Below are 23,002 nucleotides of genomic sequence, written 5' to 3'. Positions count from 1 at the left end.
GGATATATCATTGCACTGCTTTTAATTCAGTGAAAAAAATTGTAAACAAGTAAAAGTAGTTTCAGATACTAGTTTTGATATTCTTTCTACCGGTACATTCTTCGTTTTAATTTTGTTTTAATTTAAGGTACAAGAGTATAGTCTAAAAGGTTAGTGATGTCGTTTCAGTTAGATTTTTCCATAATCAATCAGATGGCGATACTCACATTAGGTTGTCTTTATATGTCAATATATATGTATATATATTTATATGTAGGTATTAAATGATCAGAATAATTAAGCAATGCCTGTACGTGTAACCCTAGAACCCAAATAAGTGTCCCCCTCATACAATAGTTCAGCGATGAACATTATCTGAAAGGCGATGCCCATATATGTAAACACCATAACACACAACCGAACTGTTGCAATGGTCCACCAGTGGTCATTGTCAGGAAGGCTATACTAATACATGTGTATATGCAAACGCCATAAAATAAATGAAGATATAAATGTTACATCAATAGATTTAATCAGGAAGGCGACGTCAATATGTGCAAACATAACAACATCAATGAGAGCCCACCTGTTGTAACTGTTCATCAACATATTTCATCAGGAAGGCGACGTCTGTATATGCAAACATAACAACACCAATGAGGATATACCTTTTGTAATGGTCCATCAACAGATTTAATTAGGAAGGCGACGTCAATATGTGTAAACACAATAACATCAGTGAGGAAATACCTTTTGTAATTGTCCATCAGAAGACTTTGTCAGGAAGGCGACGACAATATATGCAAACATAATAACACCAGTGAGAACATACCTGTTGTAATGGTCCACCAATAGATTTAATTAGGAAGGCAATGCCAATAGACAATACTCCAAACACAATAACTGCAACAAAGAGTTAAATTTTAATATATTTTTTATGATATAAGGTGGGAAAAAGTCAATAGTAATAATCATCCTGAAGTTGACTGAATATATATAATTCTTTTATTAGCAAATGTATATACAGCGGTAGTAAATGTATCTCGGCCCTTGAGCGCCATAAACAGAACTTCAGTATGGAAATACCAAATAGTTATTAGAATTATCCCGCTGTAAATGTAAACATTTAACCCAGCTAGTTTTATGAGAACTCAAAAAAAAAAAACTAGAACAGATAATTATTTGGTAATTCAAACGATGCTATCTGTTTTTTAAATGATTAAAAATGATTTTACGAAACAAATAACATTAGCCTAAGTGATACACACTTCACGGGTTTTTCGAGTTTAAAAGGCAATTAAAAGGATGTATGAGTACTGCTTACCGTATTGAGCCAGAATAAAGTACTGGGCTACCTTCACAAAACTTCGTAAATCAGTTTTTCTAAACTTTTCTTGTAAATCACACAGCCTTTAGTCGCCACAACTTGGATAACGTCTTTTATAAAAGGCAAATTTACGAAGTTTTGTGAAAAGTTTCCCCACAATTTTTCATATCTTCTTTGAACTCACCGACGATCTTGGCAGCAATTGTTGCTCTCAATTCAGAAGCGTTTTTCATGAAAGGCTGGAGGAAGTCTGTCCAGACCATGGCCGATATACTACTCAGAGACGAAGACAATGTGCTGGAAATGAAGTTCCATTTAAGTGGAATCGTTCGATTGGACAAGAACATCTGTGACTTAACACAAAAATAGAGGTCACATCAGCAGGATTTCAAACGAACGCTAAGTGCTTATAATGTCCGTAGCAACAAATTTTACCATCTTTTTGTTGAGAAATTGGGTCCTGCAAAGATTGGAAAAAACATTATTGTAAAGTTGTAAATTAGATGTGGTCTCTCATCAAATGTGAAGGCAGAGTGCTTTACATCACTAGTTTGGGTGTCGACACACAACTTATACAGCGCTCTCTGGAACGTGATAAGTACAATTAGAAATAGAATCGCGAGTGAAGACAGGGTATACGACATTATTCCGAGGGAAAGAACTTCATGGCTAATTTGTGTGTGTGTGCTCAACATGGTGGCGCCGACTTGTTTATACTCGGTTTGATCAGTTACTCAGTTACACGATACCCTGCTTGATCAGTTACTCAGTTACACTATACTCTGATGAGTTACTTAGTTACACGATAATGTGTTTGATCAGTTACTCAATTACAAAAATTGTTGAACGGCACAAATACCACCAAGTGAAAGATAATAATCCTTTTTTCTGTTGATATTTAACATGAGTTGAGGGTTGGTGTTAAAAATGTAAATGTACTGCATTTATATTGTACTGGGATGTTCACATTTTCACACATTTGTGTTCACACTGCTTTTGTTAAGTGTTCACAATTTAAATTCCTACACGTAAATCAAATTTCATGTTTTTGACTTATGTCCAAACTGATTTTGTGTAATCAATCCCTGAACCTTTGACATGTTTGCATTTTGTGCCTCTTGTGTTGTTATTCATGAACACAGGTAACGGTGAATGTAGGTAACGGTGAATGCAGGTAACGATGAATAGTGGTAACGATGAAGTTTATTTTTAGGCTGTAGGCCTACACATTGTTGCTTAACCGGAGACCTTCGTCATTTGCTCAGTGCTAATTAATGGTAAATCTATCCGAACTTTCGTGATTTCTAAGTCAATATTAAATAAGGAATATCTCCGAGAAAAGTCAGTAGCCCAGAAATGTGAGATTTAATGCGGGGTCTAATAAACTGCAATTAAAACCTTTGCACTTTTTAAAATTCCAATTCTGCTGAAGCCACAGAGCTAGGGGCTGTGTAAATTTTGGGCATTTACATGAACTGTTAGAATAAAACCTTAACCGGCAAACCGACAAGTGGCCGGATGTCACTAGTTACAGCCTGGATATGAAGTGATAATGTACCTTATTTACCTTAAACAAGCGCTAAACAGAGATGCCAGAAAGAGCCCGGACAACCCCGGTAACGTCTGGAAGAGGTCGGTCACAACATACGGGAGTACCTTAAACGAGACAAAACAATTACGGTCTTCAGACTCCTACTCACAGTAAGTTAAATGACAAGCGTGTACTAAAGCCTCGTTTATGTTTCCGTTTTATTAAAACACTCATCCAGTTGTGTCTGGAAATTGTGATATCTGATATTGTCTGGAATCAGTGCCATGTAATCATTAAACTGGACACTGCTTTAGTGTGTTTACTAGGCAATGTACCTGGCATATCTGCTAATGGTCGGGCGAATTGTTGTGGAGAATGTACGCACACACACGCGCGCATGCGCATACATACACTCCGTCATCCATATAGTTCAACAGTATTAAGGCTTATCGACAAAACAAAGATAGTGCCAATCCGAAAGCTTCCCTCATCTTGATACACTTGATTACATTTCGCATAAAGCACGTCGGCTTGAAGCATCGGACTTTCGGGAAGGATTTGATTTTAAACCAACTTTAACCATTTGGAGTCACAAAGCTTTCGCAAAATTAAACCATGTCACCTGATTCGTGTTACTGATCAGCCCTGCCCCGTAAGGGTCACATTCCGTGTAGGCGAAATATGCATAGGAGATCATTCCTTCCAAACAGGCCAGAGTTCCAAAAAGCAGAAAGCCAGGGTACAGGCATAGTACGATACTGAAAACGATTAAAATATTTATACAGATGACGTCAATATACGTGTATATTTTCTGCCCAAATAAATAGCTGTTAGGGGACATGTAATTTGCCGCTATTTAAGAATTTACATGAACAGTTAGAATAAAACCCTAACTGATGTAAATTGACAAGAGGCCGTACTTCACAGGTTACGTGTGACCTTTTGCCAGTTGTCACATTGTCGTCGCTGCAGAGGGCCCAGTTTCACAAAGCGACGTACACTTTTTATCGTACATTTTTCGTATGAAATTTTGCACTTCATTATTACCGTACCAATGTACTATATGTGCGATTATATCATACTTATGTGACATCTTTGTGAACTGGGCTCTTCTTTTACTCTCTGTGCTGTACGCCTTTAATTATATACTGTTTTAAAACTGTACATTGAAGCCCTAAAATCAAAATCAGTTAAAATGATTAAATTCTATGTTGGGTTTCTGTACTAAACAGTAATGTTCTAGGTTTAGTTTTCAATCCACTGACCTTATTTGGAATATTTGAATGTTCTTTTAACAGTCGCCTTGCGTCGATGTCTGCTGTGATTTGCTCTTTCTTTGAGCATTAAGACGAGGAAACTGCGCCAAGAGTTTAATTTAAAGACATATACCTACATTTTGGCGCTTTTCTGTGATTTTACGGATACGACCCTCTGTATTGTGGACTGATTAAATCCCATTTCGATGCTTCGAATCGTGTTCCCAATTACCAGTGTCCAGAATGAGGTCCGAATCAAGGGGCTCGGGTTAAAGCTGAAAATTAAGGAAAGACAGAATAGACGTAGAACGTAGAAAGAAAAGAAAAACACCCGAGAAAACAGCTAACATTTAGGTCAATAAACTGGCGAGACTTAGCATGAAGTCTCATTTTATCATTGCTCTTATCTGCGTTCGTGGAGATTTACGTTTTAGTGACTGGAAGAAAGGAAATTAACCATTGTTACACATTTGTCACGCAGCTGCACCAGATAATTGCACTGGGAGATTTCAAAGAAGAAAGTAGGAAACGAGAAACAATATGATTCGTTTGGCGGAACCAATGATTAACTTCATAAAAACTCATCAAAGTTCAATGTTATCTTCACCACCTTGTTAGAACTTCAGGATAAGAAAGCCAAGCAAAATTAGGTAAATAATTCAGTAATTCATATTTGACGTTTTCTGTGAGAAAAAGTAATAATGTCTTACTCAAAGAATTTCACCCTGCCCCCGTCTACATTGAGCTGCCACATCTTGTCAAATCCTCCGACGTAAATGCAGCCCTGAACAAGAAGATCGTTGGAAAGGCATATAAATGTGTCATGCTTCATATTTAAGAGGGTTCTGGTTGATAATAAAGAATTTTTGTATCACGAGAAACACATTAAAGCTGCGTAGTCCTTTGTTCATTTATGTTTTTCTACTGACAACGTACTTATCATATATTACAAGATAGTTTGATGATAGACTCACGACAATGATAAGAGCGATGATGTGAATCTGCAAGACGTCAGACGTTTGTTTTTGCTGATAGAATCACCACAATGATAAGAGCCATGATTCCACCAAGCATGACATAAAACTGCAAGGGCGTCAGACGCTTGTTTCTGCGATAGACTCACCACAGTAATAAGAGCCACGATCCCACCAAGCATGACGTGACACTGCAAGACGCCAGACGTTTGTTTTTGCTGTTAGACTAACCACAATAATAAGAGCCACGATCCCACTGAGGATGACGTGACACTGGAAGACGTCAGACGTTTGTTTTTGCTGATAGACTCACCATAATGATAAGAGCCATGATCCCACCAAGCATGACGTGACACTGCAAGACGCCAGACGTTTGTTTTTGCTGATAGACTCACCACAATGATAAGAACCACGATCCCACTGAGGATGACGTGACACTGGAAGACGTCAGACGTTTGTTTTTGCTGACAGACTCACCACAATGATAAGAGCCATGAGTCCACCGAGCATGACGAGAAACTGCAGAGCGTCAGTCCAAACCACTGCCTTAATGCCGCCCTATAGCAGGATTTAAGACACATGAATAATCTGATAATTTTAACAGAAAGCCTGTTGTCTGAGTGATGCTATAATGTATTCTGTTATTATAACACCATATAGTGTCATACTAAACATAACATTCCGTTAATCTAATAGAATGGTTATGTTGTATTAATGGGGCCTCCGTGGCTCAGTTGGTTAGCGCGCTAGCGCAGAGCAATGACCCAGGAGCCTCTCACCAATGCGGTCGCTGTGAGTTCAAGTCCAGCTCATGCTGGCTTCCTCTCCGGCCATAAAAGGGAAGGTTTGTCAACAACCTGCGGATGGTAGTGGTTTTCCCCCGGGCTCTGCACGGTTTTCACCCACCATAATTCTGGCCGCCTTCGTATAAGTGAAATATTCTTGAGTACGGCGTAAAACACCAATCAAATAAATAAATAAATGTTGTATTAACAGAATATGTCCGTTATATTTAACAGCATAATCTGCTGCAATAACAGAGTACATTCCAGAATCACTCAGATAACAGACTTCCTGTTAGATTAAACAGATTATTTTCTCGAGAGTACAGTTGATCAAGTACGCGTAAACATACAGAATGGAAAGAAGTGGGCAGAAGAGAACATAAAACATTTGAAATAATATAATACTTCATTTATTTTTGGACAATTACAAAGAGTTTAAACTGCTCGTGATCAGGTGAGCTAAAACCTCAAACTAGCATCCTGTGGGAGAACTATCACCTGTAGATAAAGATGATAACAACTAGACAGAAAAGAAAGCTGAGTATTTATGCACGGTGAAAAATATGACTTGAACACAAAGATTCGTGTTTTTGAAACATATTTGATGCATGCAATCTAAGCGTCTTGTTCGAAATTTGTTTAGCACTTGTTAACAGTACAGGGGCACTCCAAGTTGATAATGGCGTAATCCGATTAAAACGAACGTAAAACACTAGTTCCCAAAAGAATGTTAAAAATTATAACATAAACAGTTGAAAAAAGCTGGTAACATGTAAAAAATGAAGCCGCCAACAGTTTTCAGTGAACAAAAGAAGGCAGTCAATATTTTAGATATGACATCTAAAGGAGACATAAAACTCCTAGTTCGTGAATAACCTCCAGGTCAGAAAAATAAGGCTGATGTAATGTACATGTACATAAATGATTATACCGTCCTTAGCCCGAAGTTAAGAGGATTTTATATAAAACTATGATAGTATGTTTTACGCCGTACTAGTTCATTTACTCGAATGTGGTCAACATTGTGATTGGAGGAAAGCGGGCAGAGAACAGGGGTATCCTTGTTTTTATAATGACCAACATAGTCAACAAATTTGACATTTACCACAGTTATATAGTAACGCCATAGGCTCATTGATTGCTTGCAACCATGTAAATGTGTAAACGTGCCAGATGACCTGAAACGAATTGATGTCTCCATAAAAACTTAGGTGTGGGCCAACAAAGGATACCAGAATATTCTTGCTGGTTCATGTCATAGCTACCGTTAGCTTGTCACTTACCAGAGACGTGTAAAATACGGAGGCCGCAGCAACCAGGAAAATGGAGTAGGTAACCGGAAACTGCGTAACTAGGACGAAGAAAAGAGACATCGCAAAAGTTATAACACGGAGGACAGATTGGTGTCCTGATTATCTGATTGGTGTTTTACGCCGTACTCAAGAATATTTCACTTATATGGAGGCGGCCAGCATTATGGTGGAAGGAAACCGGGGAGAGCCTAGGGGAAACTCACGACCATCCGCAGGTTGTTGGCAGACCTTCCCACTTACGGCCGGAGAGGACGCCAGCATGAGCTCACAGCGACCACATTGGTGAGAGGCTACTGGGTCATTACTCTGCGCTAGCACGCTAACCATTTGAGCAATAAATGTTTCAGCTATCATGCATTCCAGTAATGTAAAGATATTCATCAAAATCTACAGATATACATTTACCTGTATTACGTTTTCCCAAACAGTAGACAAAATCATTTCCCTAATTCAGTATATCTTATGCAGTTAAACTACACCTGGAAGAAATAGAGAAAATGTAGAACCGTGTAAGGATAGAGTTATAAATTTTGACGAGTTTTAGGTTTGTTTTTAAAGTGTTTGTGCTAACGTAAAGTATACTGATCAATTGTTTTCAAAGTTTATACTATATATAAGTAGGATGATTCGGTTATAGGTAACGTACCTGCCTCCAGTGCTGTGGCGGGGCCATAAAGCACTATTCCCATGTAAAACGTCTACAATGCGAGTGATTTATCTATTAAAGCACTGAATACATTGGCCGGGGTAGAAGCGTTACAGCAAATACCATGCATTAACTCTGAACTACACGATAGCCCGTTATAATGTAACTGGAAGTGATTCGACTACTGCGTGCTGTTTAAACTGTGTTTTATTTTAAACCTAAGAGTGTTAAGTAGTTTAATCTTATTATCAAAATTGCCTTTGGCCATCGACATGCAACTCCACAGGTTAGACGTTCACAGAATTGAGAAAAAAATGCAGTTAGAATACATTTTCTTACTCATAAAGTTAAACTTCACAAGCTCGTTTTGGAGACAAAAGCGTCATAATAAATTTATTAAGTGTTTTGTGTTTTTGATATCCAGTTTGGAAAAGGTATACACCCACAACAACGACACTATAAAAGTGAACTAAATCCTGGACAGTCGCCAAAGTCAGAAAGACTTCAATCCAACAAGACACTACGAAAGCTTCTCACACGCTCATATACTAGTACCTCCTGCCAAACACCCTTTCCCAATCTGAGCGCATTTCTTCTTCGACTGCGTGGTGTTAATGGCCTTGAGCCAAATGCTCAAGTGAGGCTTTACCACACCATCAATATAATATAGCGCTGGCAAATTGCACGCATGACCCGTGATGCGCATACATAAAGATGCTGTAAAGCACTTCATCCATTGAAATAGGTCAACCAGTTGACTGTGAAAAGCTAATTTGAAAGTTATTTTTAGCTGTAATCACTGAGGCCTACCTGGTAGAGAATTCCCAGGATAGAGGCTAGAAGGCGAACCGTCCGAGACCTGTAACGCAGTTCTAAGTACTGGGGAAAAAGAGAAGAGAAATCGTTACACATGTGTGTAGTGTAGACCAAGTTCCGTGCACTGTGAAATTTGTTTGATTTTAATCTTGCGATGATTACATTTTTTTAGTTAGATCATATACTTTATCTATGGACAAGATACCTGGAGAGACATCACCACGATTCATTAGTATTGTAACGTGCTGATACTTACAAACTGTAATACTCCTATATTTTATCCATGACTAAGTTGTACTTTTTGTCGGATTCTAAGAGCTGTATTGATCGTGGAAAGGTGCTTTTATGTCATTTACCGTATTTGAAAATATAATGCTTAGCTAACACTTATCACTGAAAATACACTAGAAAGGGGCTATACCAGGGAATTTCTAATTTGTGGCATGAAAATATCATGTATAAAGGATCTGCGCAAGCTAATTACACAGAACTAACACAAATGTATGCCGACAGAAGGTAAAACTGTTTCCAATTCTCAACCTCTTTCGGAAAGAGATAACCTCGTGGGACGTTTGGATTGACAGTAACAAAATTTACATGTAGGCCATTAAGAAAGCGATTGACAACTTGTTTGGGAGTCTTTAACTTTGCTTTTGTTTTAAAAATGAATAGAAGCAAATGTAAGCAACTATTGTGAAAAAGAAAGATGATCTTAATTTTGGTAAGCGTCACATGATTTGAAAAAGGCGGTGTGCGAAAATGGGATGCTTTAGGCAGTGGATGAACCCGTCACATTTGTGTTAATTGCGAGGTTATGGCCTTTGTTATTCTCGCATAATGAGATGATATACATTCAGAATTTGTTATCGTCTCGTAAAGCTTTAGCGCTGAGCACAGCGCCGGCGACAGGACTGAGTTCAAGGTTAGTGAATGTAACGATTTAGAGGGGTTAGTGTGGAAGCTAAGCGCGGAACGTGGCAAGCTGATCTCAGAACTAAGTCAACCCAATGTATCAGAGACTGGTTATCTATGTCCAGTCATATGGTTACGTCATGACGCCGCGATGTGCACGTTCCGACAACAGAGTGACCTCCCTTTGTGTCAGGATATCGTCGCCTTACGACATGGTACAGTCAATCTACCAATTTTAATATCGGGTGGAATGTAGAATATGGAAAAGTAATGAAATAGGATTAGATTGGTCTCCTGGGTTAGGCTCTTGAGTGCTTGTGTTCGGATTATCAATATTGCCAAAATAATGACGTTCAGTTCACTACCGGTATATATAGTTATTTAATTATGCATTATTTATTGATTTATTTGATTGCATCACTACGCCCTATAACTCAAGAATATTTGACTTATACGACGGCAGTCAAAATTATGGTGTAATGAAACCGGGTAGAGCGCGATGGAAACCCACAACCATCCGCAGGTTGCTGCAAACCTTTCCACGTATATAGTCTCTTTATTAATTTAATGATTTAATGGTTAATTAAATGAAGTAAAAATGTCTAAAGCAAGTGTCGCCTTACCTGGTAAACACTGGTTATCCCTAATGGGTGCATAAGCGGGACAATGACTTGGGCTACACACAGGAAGGTAAGAATCAGTCCAACGTGAACCATCCAGAACTGCGTCCCGTGACCGTAGACCTCTGCAGGGAAGCCCAGCATGAAGATGGACGACTCGAACGAAACAATCAAAGACAACCCCACAGGTACGACGTGTAGCTTCCGATTTCCAACCAGGTATTCCGACGTCGTCTTTTGACGTCCGCCAGCGACGGCGAAGTAAATCCCGACGCCGGATGAGATGGCCACTGTCAGTCCGAATATGACGTAATCGGCGACGTGAAAGGATGCCCTGTCGCGAAAAACCAACGTCTCCATGTTTGTTTTTTTACAAACTAACACCTTGTCCGAAAACCGTGTTGCACCCGCCTGAAGGAAAAAAAACATTAGACATATGCCACCTGTTAAAAAGCGGGATATGCAATTTGAGCCCATCCCCATCCCCAACCTCGACTTCCTGCCAAAAAAATAAATGACCAACCTTTGCTTTCTTTCATCTGCTTTTTTTTTTACCGCCTGCTCATCAGTGCATATCTATCGTGATATACGCTTGTAATGTTCGTCATTCTTAGTCCTCAATTTGTCAGTCTCCATGGTAACGGTTAGGAAGCCTTAGGGCTGTTCTCAACCAGAGCATATCGCATATATTTATGACTACCATACACCTTACTTGTCCACTACCTATATAAGAAGGGACTATCGACTTACAGTCAGTGGTTCAATCAGTCCGTTAAGAATGAGTTTTTCGGAGTTTTTCAATTATAACTTGGTATATAATTTCAACATGACCAACATGTCCACAATTGTGGACATTTTTTTAAATGTTTTTTTTTTCAAAACTGTTTTTTAATTGAATTCATTCTTGGTGTGAGGCTTCATCACGACAGCTCACAAATATAGTTTGAGATTTGTGCTCTCTTGTTCATTTTCGACGGTATTATGGCCGTCCTGTTGTTGTGTAGACGATAACTATTTTTCATAGCCGTCAAGTTGGACGAAAGCGTTTCAGTTTAACATATTAAATAACCCAAGAACCACACTTACAACGAAGAGCTGAGAGTTGAGGTCAGACCCAAAATACCGCTTGACACCTTCAATGCTAGTGATTGGCAAAGTCCATAAGAGTGTCTAAAACATGCATGGTTACTCAGAGTAAATTGTCCGTCACGCCATATCCCCAGTACTGAGCTCAAAATACTCGTCTTTTAAAATGAATTTAAAAAAAAATGTTTGTCGATGATATCTATGATTTACATTATTTTTGTATATGTTTATGTTATAGTGTCAGGCTTTATTTTTGCTCTGCCCAGGATAAGCCGCCGACCTTTGGCAAGTTACTTACGAACTTATCCACGTGTGGAGCAGAAATATGCACACTTTACTGGTTGACGTCAGACTGCACAAATTGCCACACCAAAGCTTCACGGGCTATGACAGTTATCTAGCGATTCTTTCGTTATTTGGGGGGTTTGTTATCAACCGACATTTTACCTGGGATAAACATAATGATTGTTTTCTTATAAAACTTTATAAAGGTATTGCATGTAATAAAATATTTTTCTGGGCGGGATTGTTTGCCCATATTATAATGACTGCATTGTACTTTTATTACATCCCACTTTGAATAAATTTGTGAAATGTACAATTCTGCGTGCAGGTTTTTCGTCAAGAATGACCCACATTCGCCTGTATTCTGTTAAATTCTCCTTTCATCTGCAAAACATTACGTCATAAGTATGTGTCATCTGTTTTGACCGCCTTATTATGTCTTCTTTTATATTGCATATATGCCTACATAAAGCAGGATTCGGCTGGTGGGCTATGCACTCCCGAGGCCTGGTCCCTTTGCAGTGTTTTAATGAAATTATTATATGTGATGATAGCACAGCATGTTGAGTAATTCTAGCCCAGCAGCGACTCTTAAATTGCATTAACGCAATTAATCATTGTATTATTTTTTTTTGTTTATTTGATTCTACTTTAACCAAGATACTTTGACGCATGCATTTACATGAACAGTTAGTCTAAACCCCTTATAAGTGAGGTATAATGACAGGTCTAATTTCACCAGCTGCCAAATATCACACTGCCATCAGAGTTCTCTTTTACTCCCCGTACTGTAGCCCCTTATATCCATAAATGTAGCAGGGAGGCTGGGCATTTTCTTTCCAGATAAGGTGAGATCACTTATGCCGTACAGTTTAAATTAAATCTTTGGCCCGGCATATGACTAAAACAGATCTTATTCTACTTCTTTTATCTCCAGGGCGTCGCCATCTTCAAACTAGTCCGTGTAAATCGCCTTCAATTTCCATCTCCTACATCTTGTTCGCTTTTGCTCCGCGTGCACTTTGAAGGGTTCTTGTATATAGAAACTAGGATGTTTGATCTATTTATTGGAGGCTTTCAAAACGTTCCCCATTTTCCTTTTGGATAACTTCACGGATGAAGTCTAGGGCTCAAGTGAGATATCTTAAACAGGTGTTTTTGTGAGAATATGACATCTTATAATGCGTTCCTCCGTTGACCCTTACTTCAAGTTTCTACTATATTAGATAGTGATAGAAAACCTAACTACTCACCCGTTTTCTTGTGTGCAACAAGAGAGCACCTTACCTTTAACTGGTCAGAATACCCTCAAGTGCACACCGAGGCATACCTCTTCTTTCATACTTCAAACCAGGCGGAGCTTGTTATTCTAACCGAGTCTTTTACTTCTCGCCTGCCTCTTGCAAACATTGAGCCATAAACTTTTTTCTCACACATATCCTGTCTACATTTATTGTAAACAATCCTTGTACATGTGCAAGACTTAATTTTCCGGTAATTTCTGATGCATTTGATTGGATGCCAGCCCTCGTTGGTGCTCCTGGTAATGAATCGGCAAGAAGACCTTTAACGAAGTAATCATTAACATTGCCAGGCATATCTCATACCACCCCTCTGGCTAATGATAATACTGGTAGTGCTCGAACGTTAATTAAACTGCGGCAAAGGGACTGATGCGAATCAAGCAAAAGGAAGCCTATGTATAGGTTATGATGAATGGATAAAAAGAACAGTTTAGTCGTCCAATTACTTACATTCATTTAAACGGGGTTTAACTTGTAAATCGAGTCTGACAGCAGCCAGCGGATGGTCGTGGGTTTCCCCGGGCTCAGCCCGGTTTCCTCCCACCATAATGCTGACCGCCGTCGAAAAAGTGAAATATTCGTGAGTACGGCGTAAAACACCAATGGAATAAATAAATAAATAAATAAATAAATAAATAAATAAATAAATAAATAAATAAATAAATAAAATGCAGTGATACTGCGTGCAATTCGTCAGAGGTCATTGGACTAGCTTATTAAACGCACATTGCACATAACCTGACGTACACATAGCTTAACGGCGCAGTAGCATGTATTCTATACATGTAAGTATCATCTGCCGTGGGAAGGTCTTCCAGCGACTTGCGGATGATCGTGATTACGCCGGGCTCTGTCCGGTTTCCACCCACCATAATGCTGGCCGCCGTGGTATAAGTGAAATATTCTTGAGAACGGCGTAAAACACCAATCAAATAAATAAATAAACAAAATACAGTGATGTTGTGTGCAATTTATCAGAGATCATTGGTTTAGCTCATTAAACGCACATTGCACATAATCTGACCTACATATAGCTTCACGGCCCAGTACCATGTATTGTGTACATGTGTGTATCAATTGCTTCTTACACGGTAACGTGGACGTGGGAAGGTCTTCCAGCGACTTGCGGATGATCGTGATTATGCCGGTTTTCTCCCACTATAATGCTGGCCGACGTCGTGTAAGTAAAATATCTTACGGCACCAATGAAATAAATAAATAATACACTCTAACGCTTCCCTTTTCTTTAGTAATCTTGTTCAGCTATTCCTTAATCCCTGCTCAAGTCCATTCATATAACGGATAAATACTGATAAACTGATAGCAAACTTAAATTTGCTATCAGTGATTTGATTAAATTTTGCCTGGCTCCCGGACGCGTGAAGAAAGGTGTGTAAACAAGCATTTTAGGTGAGTCAAGGGACTGTAGTATGGTAACCGACAGCTGCAAGTAAAAATTAGCTTTTTTCCCTACATTTTTGATTCTGTCATTTCAGTTGATTTAATTTTTTCTTTTCTATCACGTTTTTATTGTTTGTCTGCTTAAAACGCTAATATTTATTTATCTGATTGGTGTTTTATACCGTACTCAAGAATATTTGACTTACACGAGGGCGGCCAGCATTAGGTTGGGAGGAACCCGAGCAGACCCCGGAGGAAACACAAGACCATCCACAAGTTGCTGCAGACCTTCCAACCTACGACCGTATGGGAAGCCTGCATGTTCCCTCATAGCGGCCGCATTGGCGAAAGGCTCATGAGTCACCAGTACTCTGGCACACTAACCACTCGGCGGCAATGGAGGCCCTCGCCTTAATCAATTGTCATTGCAGTATCTAATTACTCACAGTGAGGTAAAGCATGTCTACATACTGCTCATATTACGGTTCTGCTTGTGAAGTTTGCTACGTATTCAAAACAATATCGCAGTACCAATCAATAATATTTTGGCGGTAACATGATCTGTATAAAGTTTCTGTACTCCATGAACGAAAGAACGAGAGAGAGAGACAGAGAGCTATTCTTCATGAGCACAAAACCACGTAGCTCAAACCTTTCTATATCAAAACATTTGAAACACTATTGCATGGAGAGGAAAACCAGCACAGTGACAACGGTATGACAAGCTGAATAGAGGTTACCCTAGGCCTCTTGTCAGTTTATCTCACGGTTTTATACCAACTGTATATGTAAAGTAGCAAAGTACACACTCCCTAGCATCATGGCATCTGCAGAATTAGGTAAAAATGCAGTGATGTTAGTTGTAATTTATCTAACCCCACTGCAGTCCGGAAAATGCTTAAAATGTTTATTTATTTGATTGGTGTTGAACGCAGTACTCAAGAATATTTCACTTATACCACAGTGGCCAGCATTTTGTTGGGAGGAGGGCCCGGGGAAAACCCACGACCATCCGGTTACCACTTATACGTCTAGTGTTAAATAAATGTATTGCATACACTACATACTTGTCACTACATCCACATCCCAATGTTGTGTTGAACTCCAATCAGACGTCAGGAACTAAGGTGACGGTCATGAAATCTTACTGGGCCATGCAACATGTATATTTATTCAAGGTCCAGGGCTTTGAAGATTTATATGGCTCAGTAAATCAAGGTAAATGACATTGGGCATCGCTAGCTTGATTAAATGAAAATGCTCAAACTGGGCGTGATGGAAAATATGTGCACTTTACTATGTAGTCCGAATTTTCTGACTATAGTCTATTTCTTTTGAATAGGTCGGCCCAGATAGCACAGTTGGTAGAGCGTCCGCTTCGGGAGCGATATATCCAGGGTCAGTCCTGGGTAGAAGTGTTAGAGCCCAAATAATTTCTTGCACATCAGAGGAACAGGTCATTTTGAGGCACAGTCTATTACCAGGTACCTGACGAACCTACTGACTGACAGCCGCAGCGGGGGCCTCCTTTGCTGAGGTGGTTAGCAATGCGCTCGCTGTGAGGTCAAATCCCGCTCATACTGGCTTCCTCTCGTCATACGTGGATTTCCGCCAGGCTTGGCTGGGTTTACTTCCATCATAATACTGGCCGCCGTCGTATAACTGAAATATTCTTCAGTACGGCGTAAAACAACAATGAAACAAATAAGTGACAGCCAAAACCGAACGTGGATTCGAACTCGCGATCTCTATGGCCAAAGGATTGGGAGTCGCACCGTGCCTGTAGTTTTTTGAAGACCACCCAGACTGTAATTAGCTTTTACAGAAAATCGTAAGAGATGCATTTTGATAACACGTTGTCTGATGCCTGTACATACCTGCGAATGGTTGTGGGTTTCCCCGGGCTTTGTCGTGTTTCTTCCCGTCCTAATGCTGGCTGCGTCGTATAAGTGAAATATTCGTGAGTACTGCATAAAACACCAATAAAATAAATAAATGAAATAAAAAATATTTTAATATTTTATTAATAATATGACTGATTCTGTGTTATGGTAATATAAGTTTAAGCCTGCATTTTTAAATATTTAGTTTTGTAAAGAATATTGAAGCTTTGGACTTTTGTGAAACCGACCCTTGTTGTCTCTTACAGACCTACCTCTATATGAGTATGGCGGTTGTGAGCTAGGAAGCGACACGACTGCTACCATTTTACACAAAACGGGCTTCAAGTTTTTATGCGGAGTTCAGTTACAACCTTTTTCCACGACCGACAGCATTTGTGAGAACCGGTTAGTTCTCTTTAATATAACAGAAGTAAAAGAGAGTAAAAGCCGAGCAGCAACGACAGCCTGACAGTTGACAATTGGTCACACGCAACATGGCCTCTTGTCAGTTGGAGATTTATTCTAACTCTTCATGTAAATGCTTAAATAGTGGTAAATTATACCATCCCACCAAATGTATATAAATGTATACCTGAAAAAGTGCCCCACCAAAAGTTTGAATAGAGCACCTTTATAGGTGTTGTTCAATTTACCTTTGAACAACACAGGGCACTGGTCATACGACATCGTCTTTCCGGGACACTCTAATAAACGCTAACTTTGCAACTAAAAATCAGAGCGCAAATAAATGAAAACTTCTTGAGTACAGAGTTCAACACCAATCAAATAGATAATATGCCTCATTGGGGTTTGTCATCAATATTGATGACGTGAGTGTCAGCTTCAGCTAGACAAGGGTATGCCAGGCAAAATCTACTTGTGAAAACCATTTGGCTTGTAAACAGGCATTCGTACACCAGCCGCCAAGCAATAAAAACGTTTCAGGTCAATTCCAAAAAGCAACGTTGACACAAACTTCCAAAGAACAAAGAAAGTATATAAAGTACGAAAAAATGGACGGAATCATGCAAAGAGAAGCAGTCAACAGTTTTCAATGATGTTGAAGAGGCTCAAGGTATACTCTCGGCGACTGAGTGAAGTCAGCATACAAATCGTGTACCATGCTAAAATATCAGCTGTGGATAACAGACTATGTATATCTCAGTTGCCCTTTTATTGCATCTGCACGTATACCCTGCATGGCGATTCAGTTCAACATGATGATTATACAGTCCCCAGCCCCGGGTTAGGCGGAACCAGATACAACCATGAAGCAGAGCGCCAGAGATTCTGGACGCTCTGTCCATATTTAGAATATTTACAAGAGAATTACACTTAAATCCTAAGAAACCTGGAGTGAAGGCGTTTATGCTTATGTACACATCTATCGCCTACATGGTATTTAACAACATAGACGGCGCTGGTATAACCGTCTATCTTGTAGACAACTTTTATGCAGACCAGTATGTCATGTGTAACATCATAGATGGTGCCTCATTACATCTGCATGATGCCTTTATGAACAGTTGCAATTAAAGAGCGACTGAGATACCTTGTTTAATTGTTATTTAACCTGGAACTCATTCATGGACTACGAATTTGAACTTTCATATGGAATTCATGCCTGGAATATCCTCTGTCTGCCCGACATCATTGAAAGCTGATGACCTCTTCTCTCTTGTGTGTTACCAGCTTTATTTCCTGTTTGTATAATTTCTTAAATACCTTTGTCTTTGGGAGCTACTGTTAAACATTGTTTTGGAAATTGATCTTTCGATTATCAACTTGGAACACCAACTACGAATGTTATACGAATGTCGGACCTGACGCTTATTTTTGATGGAAAACCTTGACACACCAATTTTCGCAGTAATAATTTGTGACCTTGATTGAAATTGTCACAAAACACGCAGGATCTAACAAATGCTACAAAGCGAGATATGTACACACCATGCATACAGGACCTTTTGGTGTCCAAGTAAGAATAATTTACAATGTCAAAATTGAAACTATCCCTCTTGCAAAGTCTGCGAGGGAGGAAACCGTTTGGTCTTTGTTATAGGTTCAGATAAGATGTACCATCTGGAGGGTCTGTGGTTGCCTTTAAATCCAGCGAAGGTGGGTAAATAACTTTCACAGCCTTTGATGTAGCCTACTTGCCAATATATGATGTATAGCTATGTATGGTTGCCAGATGACAGGCGTAGCTTGTCTAATTTTTTCCGATGTACCTTAGGGACCAATGTATTGTGTTTCGAAGAATGTTAAAGTTTGACTGCTAAACACGCTAAAGGTGAATCTGCTGAAAAAAAAATCTTGTAGGCGAGTTATCCGAACCGCAGTGTTGGTAAGTCTATTGAAGTTACCTCCCCTGAACCTTGACGCTGATGGGAAAGGCTGGGGCCGTATTGGCATATTTGGCTCTGGGGAATAAACCGGAAACCTCTTTGCCTGTAAATAGCTCATGTTTCAGGAATGTTAAACACAAAGACATATAGTTTCTATAATGAAAAAGAATGAAAAATACTGATCATTATTAATGGGATTTGTAATCATCTGCTGAAATGGATTTGATTAGAGGCAGAATAAACGATCAGATTCATCTATATGTCTCTCCTATAGGCCAAATCCTTAGCCTAAAGCTATTGATGCTTTCTCACTGAACTAGATAGCTCTTCATTCTGATTTATATTTTTTCACCTTTTAACTTTATACCGGATATATGTTTCCGTATATCATCAAAGGCAATGCTCTGTAGGATTAATTGTACAGCCTGATTAAGCCACGCAGGTGTGATATCCGGTGCTGAGAAAAATGTTACCTCAAAAAAAAAACACCGGAACTATGCCAAGGGAACAACAACTCTATATGGATCCATACTAGGCCATCCGGGTGAACACATTCACCACTCACTGCAGATGAGTTTTCACTCATGACGGCAAATTTATCCCTCAGCGTAAAAGGTTTAATATAACTAAAAGGTACAGTATAGAGAGGAAAACAAGAGCCGTGACGTGAGTGTGATAGCTGGCAAATTGTTACACGTAACTGGTGAAATACGGCCTTTTGTGAATTTACCTCAGTTGGAGTTTTATTCTTACTGTTCTTGTAAATGTATGAATAGTAGCAAATTACACGCCTGACTCTTTCTTGTGAAATGCCTGTTTCTTGTGAAATTCTAATGGATTGATGGAGGCCAGAACCTACAGACTAACACTGTTTGCCTTCCAACGCGCTAAAAGAGTTAGAGGCTAAAAGCGTTCTTTGCAGCGGATAACAAGCTCGCCATCAATGAGGTGGCGTGTTCGAATCCAGCTCTCGAGGTTTCGACAGTGTGGGCGAATATCAGTGGTCTGCTCCGGACACTCATTTTTTTCTCCGACTATAAATCTGGCGGCCATTATAATCTTGTGTTTTCATCAAATTTCATAAACAATCACATGAAAATAATATAAAAAAGTACAAGTCATGAGAACTCGTCATTTACCAGCAGTCCCCACGTGCGTGCTGACATAAGAAAGAAAACGAGAGCGACCACGACGAAGTGACAGTTGGCAAATGGTCACAAGTAATCGGTGAAATCAAGGCCTACGTTTGGGTTTTATTTTATTTGTTTAAGTAAATGCTTAAATGGTAACATCTGGCACGCCTCTTAGAGGCTTGAAGGGAGTAGGATAGGGTAAAGGAAATGCGGTGATGTTGAGTACAATATAAACACTACAATTAGACACTATTGGTCTAAAAGGTTTCTGTCTTTGTAACCAATCGTTCATTGAACGTGGAATGGAAAATAATTACCAGTAAATACCAACCCGTTAAATGAATAAATAAATTATTTTGTTGTAACTCGACTTATGGATATGGCGGAGTACACCAAACAATGGAATTGCTCCGGCAGCTCCGAGGCTTTCTCCATGCATTCACTTCATGTTTTTAGATATAAAGTCTAAAATTATCGCTGTTATTGCAATATAGTGAATGCTATGGCTTACGTCTTGCAGTATGTTACCTTTTATTGGATAGCTTCGTAAAAGGTACCGAAGGTTTTTATACAGAAGTTATTTGTGAGTTGTTTTAGTTTCGAAACTGGCACCTGGAAATATTCACTGGCATCCTATTATTAGATAGCAGGGCCTCCAAATTGCGATTCTCGACATTAAACTGGGACAAATTAATCATGTAAAGTGTTAGTACATAACATATTATGCCTGGACAGAACTCCAAAGGAACTATGTCTGTACCTTTATTCTCAATTAATTTGCAGTCAGTTAGTGATCAAATGAAGTAATAATGCCGCTTACTTTGCCGTCCGTTGAGCCATGAAATTTATTGCCTTGTAATCATGGTTTATTAGCAGTGAACTAGATGAGCATTTAGAACGCGGTTCACTATATTCGATCAACCTTTCACGTTATATCACAAAATCCATATTGCTACAGAGGAGGGGATTCAAGAGTAAATACCAGTTACTGACAAGAGTACACGACTAAAACGTATAATCTGGTGGTGGCAGATTCGGTTCAACTCTTGAATAGTGTATCAAATCATTACACCAGACTTTAATCTTAATACCTGCTTAATATTAGAAGGAAAGACAACACTAGATCACATGCAGGTATACATCGATAAAGTACCCAAAGGTTAAAGACATACCCTTTTATGTTTCTGATGTTGTTTAACCATAAAGTTCAAGTCCAATTCAAGCTGGCTTCCTCTGCTGCAGTACGTGGGAAGGTCTACCAACAACCTGCGGATGGTCGTGGGTTTACCCGGGCTCTGCCGGTTTCCATACGGTGATAATGCTGGCCGCCGTCGTATGAGCGAAATATTCTTGAGTTCGCCATAAATCACCAATCGAAATAAAGAAATGAAAATAGGCAAAATGGTTGAAATTAAGAAAATCTAAAGCGCTGTGATGTTATCAGTTTTAACCAATCAAATTATTTGTCTTGCCAGAGAAAGCTGATGTTTCCACTGACGTCACACGAAAACCTGTAGCGCCACTGAGGAGTTTGACGTGATACACAAGTAATGTAACTCGTAACTCGTAACTCGGAAAAACTTCATAACGTTAACGTCAGAAAAAAATGCAAGTTCCGCTTCAGGTCTGTTTCCACTTGCCTATAAGGAAATATTATTTGTTTTTTGTTGTCTTTTAATACACATGTTAGATGTAACAGCCTGCATTAAAATCACTGATATTTCTGTTGCTTTTGTTTTTAAAAAGTTGATGAAATTTAGATTGAGATATTTTGAAGTATTTGCAGGACAATATGGAAAGGAATAGATTATATCTGTATAGCTGTATACTACATCTCAAAAGCTGCGTACCTTTTCAATAAACGTACGTTTAAAACCGGAAACAGCCATTGTCACGTTGGTTTTATCACGTACATATCCAGCCACGTGACAATGCTGATGAGAAGTGACAGAGAGTTGACAACATTATAATGTAGGCGGGGAAGCCGATAGCTTGTCGTTTTTATTTTCAGTTTGACAGACAAAGTATTGAATTTCATTTCCACGTTCCGAGTCCATTTACCAGCTAAAATTGAATCTGTCGAGAGAACAATCCACCAGATTTGCTGATATATGCAGTTAACATATCTGACAAAGGGGAATTAGATGTAACGATAATAGCTGTATTTTTGCCTTAGTGAAGTTCCTTGCGGGCAAATCGATCCGCAAGTGAATTTGGCTCATAAAATACATGATCTGCTGTTCTGAAAGAATATATGCCGGACTGCACACTGCCATTGCTGGTCTGGTTTTATTCTCTTTGTTGTAGGCTTTTATATTATGGACATGACCACAATCAAACCGTCCGGAATTTTCGTTGCGTTATTTTATAAATATGAGCGACGGAGTGGTGAAACTCGAAGGATTTATTCAAGTCCATGTCAGAGCAGTCATTTACTGAAGTCCACTTGAGAGCAGTCATATTTACTGTTATTCATTGTGAAGAATTTTAGAGAAGAAAAATATCGGCTTTCACGCCATTTGACATTTATCATTTATACTTCATATTCTGTACGCAGCACTTTGTGAGCTGGTGTTTCGCCACTTGTCATTTCTTTTGGAGACGTTGTTTTGGAGCTTGTGTCGCTCATTGTCTCTTTGTGCGATTACGTACGTTTCATCCCAGTTTAACCCGAAAGTGACTCTGTGAATATTTCCGAAGACGGAAACATACAGTTCCAGCTCTGCATCACGGGCGCTACTGTCAACCCATCTGCACTGAGATTTATCAGACTGTCATCTTTCAATTGGCGAATTCCTCTTGACTGTGGATTCAATATTTACGTGGACTGACACGTCTTTGGAAACCGGAATATTCCATCCGCATTTAGACTCTATGATCAGTAAGAGGTTATATATATTTTTTTGTAATTATTTGTACTGTTTTGTATAATATTGTCAGTTGTATTATTTTATTCAGATATGTGCATCGAACATACTCCAGCGTCTTCATGTTTCTTTATTTGATCTTGTGTACGGCCTATCGCTTATCTGAAAGTTAAAAAAGCCAGTTACTTTTCATCTCTACTCTCCGATAGTGGTACCCTTACAATAATTCTAGACCACTGCCATTGCAGTTAGCATCACTGGATATTTTTGTATTTATTTCGGCTTCTAAGTTCTGGCGATTACAGATCTCTGAGGTGCTACTACTTACACATTTTTATCAACAATTAGAGCAAAACCAAAACTTTAGTATACTGATAAGAGGCCATTTCCCAACTATCAAACTGTCGCTAGCGCCCTGGATTTTGGGATCTTCATGCTGTACACTTTTATGTCTATTCTTCAGTTCAAGGTATAACTATAACCAGTTCGCTTGTATTCATATCATTAGCTAACTGAATGTTTGATCTATGTTAAAT

The 23,002-nt window shown here is 39.1% G+C and overlaps 1 protein-coding gene across 1 annotated transcript; it reads right to left on the bottom strand.

Moving 5' to 3' along the window:
• Positions 1-4,799: 4,799 nt before the first annotated feature.
• Positions 4,800-10,519, bottom strand: LOC135480453 (sodium-dependent multivitamin transporter-like). The gene is made up of 6 exons (XM_064760290.1): positions 10,163-10,519; positions 8,622-8,690; positions 7,812-7,863; positions 7,136-7,203; positions 5,545-5,625; positions 4,800-4,877 (listed from the first exon to the last, which is right to left on the bottom strand). The coding sequence occupies exons 1-6, from the start codon at positions 10,517-10,519 to the stop codon at positions 4,800-4,802; spliced, it is 705 nt and encodes a 234-aa protein (XP_064616360.1).
• Between the last annotated feature and the right edge of the window lie 12,483 nt (positions 10,520-23,002).

The sequence above is a fragment of the Liolophura sinensis genome, chromosome 13, assembly GCF_032854445.1.
Source record: "Liolophura sinensis isolate JHLJ2023 chromosome 13, CUHK_Ljap_v2, whole genome shotgun sequence".
NCBI classification, from domain to species: domain Eukaryota; kingdom Metazoa; phylum Mollusca; class Polyplacophora; order Chitonida; family Chitonidae; genus Liolophura; species Liolophura sinensis.
Note: the sequence above shows the minus strand (reverse complement) of the source record. Positions and strands in the feature narration are given on the sequence as shown.

What these genes read in the sequence shown, in the direction of transcription:
- LOC135480453 (XM_064760290.1), bottom strand. Translation starts at nt 10,519, where the DNA reads ATGGAGACGTTGGTTTTTCGCGACAGGGCATCCTTTCACGTCGCCGAT. An exon ending in TCCTGGGAATTCTCTACCAG is followed by an intron (nt 7,864 to 8,621) that starts GTAGGCCTCAGT and finishes CTCGCATTGTAG; the next exon opens with ACGTTTTACATGGGAATAGT. An exon ending in CGCCACAGCACTGGAGGCAG is followed by an intron (nt 7,204 to 7,811) that starts GTACGTTACCTA and finishes TCTTCGTCCTAG; the next exon opens with TTACGCAGTTTCCGGTTACC.